At 37.8% G+C, this 10,343-nt stretch overlaps 1 protein-coding gene across 2 annotated transcripts; it reads right to left on the reverse strand.

Annotated features, from left to right (window-relative positions):
* Positions 1-2,400: 2,400 nt before the first annotated feature.
* Positions 2,401-9,110, reverse strand: LOC117534270 (solute carrier family 22 member 4-like). Of its 2 annotated transcripts, XM_034198474.1 has the most exons (12): positions 8,691-9,110; positions 7,889-8,071; positions 6,845-6,948; positions 6,299-6,453; positions 6,035-6,206; positions 5,653-5,779; positions 5,003-5,103; positions 4,498-4,712; positions 4,056-4,091; positions 3,909-3,989; positions 3,626-3,761; positions 2,401-3,226 (listed from the first exon to the last, which is right to left on the reverse strand). In XM_034198474.1, the coding sequence occupies exons 1-12, from the start codon at positions 8,895-8,897 to the stop codon at positions 3,199-3,201; spliced, it is 1,545 nt and encodes a 514-aa protein (XP_034054365.1). In that variant the 5' UTR covers positions 8,898-9,110; the 3' UTR covers positions 2,401-3,198. The 2 variants fall into 2 exon arrangements, with proteins under 2 accessions (XP_034054365.1, XP_034054359.1); XM_034198468.1 differs by having other exon boundaries at positions 3,909-4,091.
* Positions 9,111-10,343: the final 1,233 nt, after the last annotated feature.

The raw sequence follows: 10,343 nt of genomic DNA on the forward strand, positions 1-10,343 counted from the left end.
ATAATAATTGAATTGCCTTGTGTTGAAAGGTGCTATATAAATAAACTTGCCTTGCCTTGAAAGTATGAATGAACAGTTAGCAGTTGCAGTCGCATGAAGATTTGTTGAAGTCTTAAGATTTCCTCCATTTCAATGTTAAAAATGTGATGTATTATGGGATATATCTCTGGAATTATGAAAGTTATGAATGAGAAAAGTAATAGCCATCGATTCCCGACCGAGCTGAACGTTTTGATGTTTGAACGGAGTTTCTGCGATGTTCAATGCGGGAGGAGAAGAGGGCCAAAATACCGGCATAATAATACACTTTTCGTCCGTAGAATCAGTTAGTTGGAATGCTGTTAACAGCATTCCCACTAAATTAAAAACATAATAAAAAGCACAATAACTAGAAACATTGTTACGCCCCTCTCTAGAGGTAGAGAGAAACAACATACACCAGTGTGGAATTGGTAAATATTATATGTATTTATTATAATAATAGTGGTAACCAAAATAATAAAGGCGTGCAGCCTGGCACAAAATGCCAAATACTGTTGGCTAACAATCAATGTTTATTTATATAGCCCAATATCACAAATGTTACATTTGTCTCAGTGGTCTTCACAATGTGTACAGAATATCAGTATGACAATACGACACCCTCTGTCCTTAGACCTTCACATCGTACAAGGAAAAACTTCCGTAGAAAACCCACAGTTTAAAGGGAAAAATGGGAGAAACCTCAGGGAGAGCAACAGAGGAGGGATCCCTCTCCCAGGACGGACAGACGTGCAATAGATGCCGTGTGTAAATTGAAAAGATAATACATTTGCAACATAGGTAGTCCAAATGTTTGGAAATGCATGTGTGTATAATAGGAAGATGAATCCACGAGGATATCCATCCAGAACCTATGATCCAAGACCACAGCCACGACTCAAGATCCAGGGTTCGCGATCCAGGTCACAGGACCGCAGCAACAGGATCATCCATGACTCCGGATCCCGGCGTATAAAGACACCAAAAAGAAAGAAATTTGGGGAAGCTGGGTTAATCGGAACATGAGAGTACACAGGTATAGACAGAGAGAAGGAAGAAGTAAGATGTCCCCCGACAAACTAAGCCTATATCAGCTAAACTAGGGGCTGAATCTAATCTAACTATAAGCTTTTATTGAGATTTGTTCTCAATCAACAGAAAGAGAACTCCAAAAGAGAGTTTCACAGGTTGTACGCAGCATAGAGTAATACACAAAAGGAAAACAAAAACCTCACTTCTAAAGTGGTATACGTAAACGAAAAAAGGCTGTACAAAAACACAGCTGCTTGTAATCAACAGGCGCTAACCGCTAAGCTACCCTGGATCCTACTCACACAATTATACGGCAATATCTTACTAAGTACAGAAGCACAGATTGAACATGCTGCTAAACAGTATAGCTTTAACACATAACACAACAGCACTAAACGTCAACCAAACGAGTAAATGCACCAAGAGGCTAGACGCGTCTGTCCCACATCACAGAGCCTCCCGAATGATCTCAGTCCACGGCCTTTGTACTCCTCCCCCGGAAGATGTGCCGGATGCAGGCAGGGATTGGAGGACGTCGATGATCGATCCAATCACCTCTTCGGATACGAGGGCGGGACAGCCAATGACATCGAGGGAACCGCACAGCTCATTTACATACACACACACACAAATATTATTAATAGCACCAGGAAGCCAGCGGCTGTAACAAACATATAAAAAACACATACAAATATAAAAATGTAATGTTCAACTAGTATTAAAAGCCAGTGCAAAGAGGTGAGTTTTTAGCTGAGATTTAAAAAGTTCAATAGACTCAGCAGTCCGGATATGTGCTGGGAGGCTGTTCTACAGTCTGGGAGCTACAACACTGAAAGCCCTGTCACCTCTGGGTTTTTTCCTGCAGCGAGGAACCACCAACATATTCTGCTGAGCTGAGCGCAATGCTCTAGCTGGAGCATGGCGGTGCAACAACTCAGACAGTTGTTTAATGTTGTTATAACTTGCTTTTATCACTGGCTACTAGGCTAGTACAGTAAAAGTTATTTTGCCTTTCATCTGAAACATTCCTTTGCTGCAACACTATTCATTTTCCTAGCCATAGCTGACAGGAATCAAGCACATATAAGCAAGTCACTCTTAAGTCAGTTGTAATAAAATGCAAAGCAATAATTATCAAGTCAATCCAGTCGGAAGGGTTCTCCAAGCCACATTGCTACACATACTCCAATTACTTGTTATAGACTCTCCTTGCAGTATTTATATTCTATTGCATTTGTATTTATTTGCACTATTTTATCTGTTTTATTGTGTTGCACTGTTGGAGGAGCCTGTGACCTAAGATTTTCATTGACATATCTACACTATGTACAAATGACAAAAAAAGCCTTGAATCTTGAATCTGTTTTTTTATTATCCTTATCAGGTTATATATTACAAAGGTTGAAAACGGTATAGTTTATGGATGACATTTTTTGCTGACAAAGCAACCCAACAACAAACATGTGAACTGTGCAACTTTTGTCAAGTGAACATGTTGTGCTGTTCTCTGATGTTAGGTTAATCTTTCACGGCAACACATTAATTAACATTTAACAGGTCACCCTTATAACAGTAATAACAGAAACCTGTCTGTCTCTAGACAAATGCCAGAAATTACTTTAGCCATATCCAGTCTGAAAGTTCAGTCAGGTTATTTATTACCATGGCTAAACATTTTTGGGGAATGCAAAAACTTGTTGACTGGTCACTTGCATTTCCACAATACACAGCGTTTATTAAATGTTTGGGGTTTTTTTTGCATTAAAAAAGGAAACACACCTGTTGCATTCTATCATGAAATTAATGTATGTAATGAAAAAAAAGTTGCAACAGTTATTTGACATTTGACAAAACTTGTGTTATTAAATATTATTGTAAGGATATTTTCTGGTTCCCTTTTAAGCTAACATACATATCCACAAGCAGATTTAAACTTCAAGTTTTCATTCAACCATTTCAGTTACAAAATAGATGTTTGGGAAAATGAAAGAGTGATGTTTTCAAATGGCAAAAAATGTGTTAAACAATGAGAAATGTTAACAATACTAACACAATTCAAAAGCGATATTCACATAATATAACTTTCATTAATGAAGTGCTAGATTGTCAAAGTGGACTTTCAAGATGTTCCAATCGTATTGTTGTTTATTTTCCAGTGCATTGACACTTAAACCTGTTATAAAGCAATAAAAAGGAAGAAAAACATTACTGGCTGCATGGTAAGGACTGTGATTTCAAGGCAAGACATTCATGCTGTGTGATAATAGTGCTCAAACTACAGTTAATGTATTAAGATAATCTCAATCCTACTGGAATCAATAATTATTTGGCATTTTTGCATTAAAACGCTTTTTATTAATTTTCTGTTCATCTTTTTGTCAGTATAGCATGCCAAGTAAAAAGGAACATATTTAAGAGTAACAGAAAGTCAAATGAATAATGTTTTAAAATGTGAATTCTGTTTAAGAAGTACCCCATAGTTATTAAATATGTTAACCATCATTTATTACTTTATATCTAAAAATGAGGTTGGCATTAAAGAAGCTTCATAACTATTTCCTAAGGTACCCACCTTTCTCTCTTATGCATCTGTGTCATAGTTTCAGGTAGAGGTTTTCCAAAACTCTCCGGCAGGAAATAAGCAGCGATGGCAGCCACAACAGCCAGAGTCGACAGTATAATATAAGGAAGATATAATATGTATGTATCTAAAAATTGAAAGGGTAAGGTTTAGATTGGAGAAAAGTCTGGGGGCTTTAGATGAAGTTATGTCAGAGTGTGTGTAAGGCTCTCAAACTTGCTGAAGATATAACAAACTGGACGTGCATTAATGCAGCAAATGCAAATGTACTCACTCAGCTTTATTACAAAAGGTGCTATACATGATCCCACTCTGGAGACAGTCGTGCACGTCCCTATTGCTGTGTTCCTTAGCACTGTTGGGTAAAGCTCTGTCAAGTATGTGAACATCAGGGAGAAAGTAGCGGTAAAAGCATATTTACCGAACATCTCCAGTGCAATACAGAGATTGGGTAGACCTACAGAATAAAGAAATTGTTTGTCAACTGTTGTTTTTCGTTAATAAGATACACAACTGTAGCACTTGATTTTACCCATGTTTGTACCATGAAGCCATTTTCTCCTACAATACAATAACAAAGGTTACAAACCTGATAATTTAAAGTAAAGCATAACTAATTCCTGACTCATGATGAGTAAATGCACAAATCAATGCAAGAGTTATTTCCCTTGTTCACCATTAAATACAAAATCCAGTAATTGAGTTTGTGAGAAGTTCCTATATAATTGTAACAGAGGTAAATATAAAGTATGTTTGGTGAATAGCTTGAATAAATAACAATTGTGAATTTTCTTAAAGATATAAAGCGTTCTCTATATTAAACCTTTGTTCTGAGACTCCCCCCATATTTGTTTTGGGCTTACTTTGAGGCACCAATAGTATGAGGTAAAGCGGCATTGCTCCAAGAAGCAAAGAGGAGATGACAGACGGTCGGCGGGGAAGGTAGTGCAGAATCAGCCAGCTAGAAATGTAGGCTGGTACCTCTACAGCTGCTGAGATGAAGCAGCTGATGTAGGGGTTAGCATGAAGCTGAGCTGTGTTCAGGGACAGGCCAAAGTATCCTGTTGTTGAACAGAAGCTGGGTAAGACAAAGACACCAACGGATCGGAGATGATTGAATATATCAAAAAAAGAACTGTTAAGAAAATAGAATGAATGTATATTTGAGTGATTAGAGAAAACAGATTGTTATTGTGTTGAATATGTGTTGTGTAATAAGTGATAATTATAATGGGTTTTTATTATGTGAATGTGCATTTACATGTACATGAGTTTGAGTGGGATGAGCCCTCTCAGACATCATAGTAACTGTTAATAATGCAGAAAAATCTCATTGTAAGTAAATGAAATAAAAAGCAGCATACTTACAACACAAAGCAGAAGATAAGTGTTGTGGTTCTCATGCTGCTTTTCCTCAGCAGGTCGAGGACATTGGCTTTTTTTATAGGCTGTGCGTTTTTCTCATCACCCTGCAGAATTGAAAACAAAATGAAACCCTGTGTTGTGGTTTCTTTCCTCAGTGGCCTAATATCTATATGAAAACAACAACATGCATTTTTATAATTTAAATACAAATGTGTCCATCCAGAAAATGACAAATGGATATATCATATGGCGCTATGATGAGACAACATGGTAATGTTTGTTTAAAATGAGATTATGTACTAGTGCTAGCAGTGGGTTATATGATTTAAACCCCTTGCTCTGGGGTACATTTTGTGAATGGTCCTGCTAGCGTCTCTCCCTGCTCTGGATTTTTGGCTAGAACCCCTTCTCTTTTTAACGTGTGTGGTTGTGTACTGTATTTGTATTATTTAAAATTAGGACTAATTTCAAGGCTAATCGAGATGTTTTTGACCATTCATTTTTACAGACATATAACACATATGTTGCTTGTGAAATTACTAAATCACTTTAGATGTGTTAATACCCTGGCCTACAACATTCCTGACAATGATACACATAAGAAAAGTATTATAAAATGGAGTACCAACAACAGGAAAAGCAGATAAACTTACACTGTAATCTCGAAAGATGATATTCGGAACCTTAACTTTGTTCCACTTAGCAGCCTTTCTCACTATGGCCTCAGCCTCCTCCACTTTTCCCTGAGAGAGCAGCCAGCGAGGAGACTCTGGGATGAACCTGTGTCAGTGTTTCAGATAGACAGAAAGCAAGACTCGGGCTGGATCAGAGAGACTTTAAAGACAAAGTATAAAACATTTTGTATTGATAGTACAGCTGAATATAGACAGGAAAGAGGGAGAGCGACGGGAGAATTACACAGACATGTATTCATCTTGTACTTTAGTGTGACTATGGGAATACCTCTATAGGGAATGTATGTAAAACAGGCACAGCCATTGATTTACATTTATACTTTCATGTAATGCAACATACGTCCAGAGAGGGAGGTAAAGCAGGCCGGGTAAAGACGAAGCCAACATGAGAGATTTCCAATCCCTCAAAAAGTAAGCAGCAAGAGGTAGAATCATGTAACCAATGGCAAAGCCTAAACACGAGCCCAACGATGAGTAAAGGACTCGCACATTGCCAGTCAAGATCTCAGCGCCTGTGTGCAGAGATAAGAGAGAGAAGTTTTAACACATTCCTGCATTGTGTTTTATTTACGACAGAGGCACTATTATAGACTGTGACATGTACCCAGCACTAAAGCAGCCACAAAGTTGGACATCTGTCCCAAACCATTGAAGAAGAGGAGGATAGTAAACATAGTCCACGAAGTAGAGAAGACCTGAATGAAGGAAAATAACGTCTGAACTGCCATGGTTGCAAAGAGCACAGGTTTTCTTCCAAACCTATGAGACACAAGTAAACATAATAAGAAAAACAAATGCATAACCTAGTATATACTATATACACATATATGAACATAATAGTTTTTCTGTCGAAGATTTGAGTGTAGATGTGCTCCACACAAACATGTGTGTTTACAGTTTTTGTGACATAAAAGAAAAAAAACCACTTAAAGTTACGTTATATACTATATCACGGCATTATTGAGCACCATGTAATCTGATGCTGGAAAAGCTTTTTATAATCTGTAAAACACAATAACACAAAATCCAACATAATGGGTTTTAGTAGCTGTGTATAAAATCATGCTCCATGTGTCTTATGCGTCAGTTGGAGTAGGCCACAGCAATGCTAGTAATGTATACATCACATGGTTCTGGTGTTTTATAGTACCGGTCTGACAGCTGTCCTGAGAAAAAGGATCCAAAAAGAACTCCAATGAAGTAAACTGTGGCGGTGAACGGCTGCTTCCACTCATCACTGCACACCAGGTCGAACTGGAATATCCAAACAATACCATGTTTAAAAATGACATTGTTGGCATTGTTCAGGGTATTTCCCCGGTAATGTTATGATCTCTCTGCAACTGGTTCTTTAAGACACTTGTTCGATGTCTGATTATATTTCGATGATGCTAAGTCTGTGTGGTCAAATGTGCCCCTGTAAATAACTACTGTAGCGGCAAGTGACACAGGGGACTTTTTTAGTACTTTTAATAATTATGTGACAATGATGCAGTGATCTTGCAGAGATACAGTCACAAAACTTGACAGATATGTAGTTTAGATTTTTTTTAAATTTTTTTTTTTTACATTTAACGAAGATATTCACTTTATAATCACAAGAATGAAACCATCTATCTGAAAGAGAGAGAATATTCTAATCTGGAGACAAACAGGCTGAACTTGCCAGTCTTGACTAGCAGGCGGAAAAACAAGACAATTTGCACAGCAGTCAAAGGGCACGCCTCGGGAAGAGAGTAGATCCCTATCTAGCACATTGAACTTCAGATGTTTATGTGAATTCCTAATACATTTAATACTCAGTACCTCGCCCAAGTTAGGCAAACAATATTGTATTAAAGTCAAAAATAGAAGAAAACTGTTAAACATTAAGCTTGTTAACATTCTATGCTTACATTGTTCTGTGGAGGGATTATTAGTATAGGTAGTATAAGCAAGCATTAACATGTCTATTGACTGACAACAGCTGTGTTCACTCCGCTGTGCCAGGTGTGCTAAGGCACAGAGGTTTTAGACACATCCAAATGATATGAATATAACATTTAGAAAGTACTTAGCTGATTTAGTACACATTAAGAGAAAATGAAAAAAGCTTGCACTGAAGCACTATAGTATCAACAATGGGATACAAAATGCAAGACATAAAATAAACTGACTGCGAAGGTTGGGTAAATGGTTTGGCACGCACACACACCTCAGAGACTACGGTAGACTGGTAGATGTCTTTGCTGTAGCTCCACCCGTCCACACAGCCCTCCTGTTCCAGTTCGGTGACGTTGACGTCCCTGCCAGGAATGAAGCCCTGAGCAGAGAGGTTTCTGACAACATCCAGCCTGTACCTGCTGCACCTGCTCTGCTCCTGTTTCCCATTCACCACCTAACAGTCACAGTGATACAAAATGTGTTAGTGTTATCAGAAAGGTTGATTTTTCAGTGAAAGTATGCTTTTACTGTGTAATGTGTTATAGCGTGTAACACATTACACAGTAAAAGCCCCACCCCCCCGGAAACACAGAGGGCCTCATCACATAACTTTGCGTGGCCAGGGGCAGCCCTGCGTGTAAGGACATGTGGGAAATAAACGTTGGGCAATATAGCTGTGCACTAACAATACTCGTGATTGTCTCTACAGTGTACTATCACATAAGCATAGAGTGTAGCCACATTTAGTTTAAAAAGATAAATACATAGATATTTGTATCCCTTGTCTTTTTACAAGAAACCATCCCAGTAGATGCGCCATCCCGTGCATGCTTAAACTATTAAGGGTAACCTTTTGCTGGTTGCAAATGATGTGCAAATAGTCTATCATTGAAAATACAAATAGGTTATGTAGGACACAGTTGTACATTTTCTCTAAGAAGATGCATTCAATGACAGAAAACCTGTATATGTTTCATTCTGGATATTAGGCTTTACACTTCATAAAGATATAATCCAAAAGTTTGTGTACAAAAAATGAAATCATGTTTCCAGAAAAGCTTTAGCAGATTCACCTTTATTGGTATGATGGTTGTATTCCAGTCTTCTGTAAGGTTGAAACCAGGAACAACACAGTGATGTCCTGGCACATCCGTCAGGAAAACGAGAATGAAAGTACTAAATCCATTCGGCACGAGGCTCACACAAAGCAGGAAGAAGACAACCTGCTGGAAACGTCCCCACTGACCAAGAAAAGAGATGGAGTCAGCAAAGTCCTTCATAGTGTAACAATATCTAGGATGACGTTGACATCATCTGTCTTCCTGGAAATGTAATATAGGTAGTGATAGAGCCAGGCTGTGGCATACAAGAGAGTTAGAAAAAAACCTAAACTCGGATGGGACATTCCTATTCAGCCACCACCTTGTCTTGGCATGACAGACAGCAAGCCATGCAACACAATAACTTGATCCTCAACTGCACTGTCAGTACACAGCCTCTGTCAACCATTATTTGCATGATTCAAACTATATTTATACATAGCAGGTTCAGCGAGTGATATGCTCCTCCTTCTAGGAACGCCCTGATTATTTTGTTTGTTCCTCCCCTTTAAGAAAGACAGTGCTAACCACAAATGCAGGTCACCCTGTACAGATGCATACAGAAAACACTTTTTCTACCAGCATTTCAAGTGACTACGATCACTTTTGTAAAATTATATTTAAGCAATAATATGTCCAGTGTTTTGCAATATATCACGAGATAATGAATTAAAACCCCTGTATTATGATACATATCACATTACCAGAGTTGTCAATAAAGTAAACAACTGTTTCAACCTTTAGAAGCAATAGTTGTCAAAGTCAAAAAGCGATGGATAAATACAGTTATTTTTATTAAGATCTTCACTGAACATATTTGAAATTACACAATGCTCAGTGCTGTAATAATTCATTTTTAAGTAATTCTAAACTTGTGTATACCAATAATACTACAGTCTGAGACAGTTTTTATTTTTTTTATAGAGACTCTATAAAAAAACGTAATCATACATATAATATATAAAATATATGCTTTGTAACTTTTCAAATACGTGTTTGTTTTTGTTATGAACCCAAACAACAAATATATTTGTTCACTCTAGTTGTTTTGTTTCCTGTCTGCGCTTCACCACAAACCATCAGATCAAAAATGCAGATAAACCTTAAGACGACTAGTTTCCACAGAACTGGTGAAAGAAAGCGGAGAAAATGAGGAGATATCTTTAAAGTCAAATTGAATTTTTATCCGGTCAAGTCATCCAACAGTTCTGGTCAATGCATTATAATCCCCTCTTAGTTGCAAAAGATACTGAAAAGAACATGTATTCTTTAAAAAAAAAAATACAAATAGGAATTGGTTCAGCTAATGACTTCACGGTTAAAAGAGTTGGTATTGGACTTTACTTAGCAACTTGTTCTGTAAATAAATGTATATGTTACTCCATGTTTCTTTCAGCTCCAGTGTCAAAGCCAGCTGTTTCTCAAATGTGTTTGTCACCAGAGCTGATGAACATCAGCTGCTCCTCTGAGGGAGACGAGGTAGAGTTCATGTTGACCTTGAACGGTCTCGTACTGATGCAGACCAGAGCTCACATCCAGTCCCCGTCGGGCTACAGGACAGCAAACATGGAGGCAGTGGCTGATAGTTTAGCTATCCAAAGTGAAACAAGTGTTTCAAATATGACC

This window comes from Gymnodraco acuticeps, unplaced genomic scaffold (genome assembly GCF_902827175.1).
Source record: "Gymnodraco acuticeps unplaced genomic scaffold, fGymAcu1.1, whole genome shotgun sequence".
Taxonomy (NCBI): Eukaryota; Metazoa; Chordata; class Actinopteri; order Perciformes; family Bathydraconidae; genus Gymnodraco; species Gymnodraco acuticeps.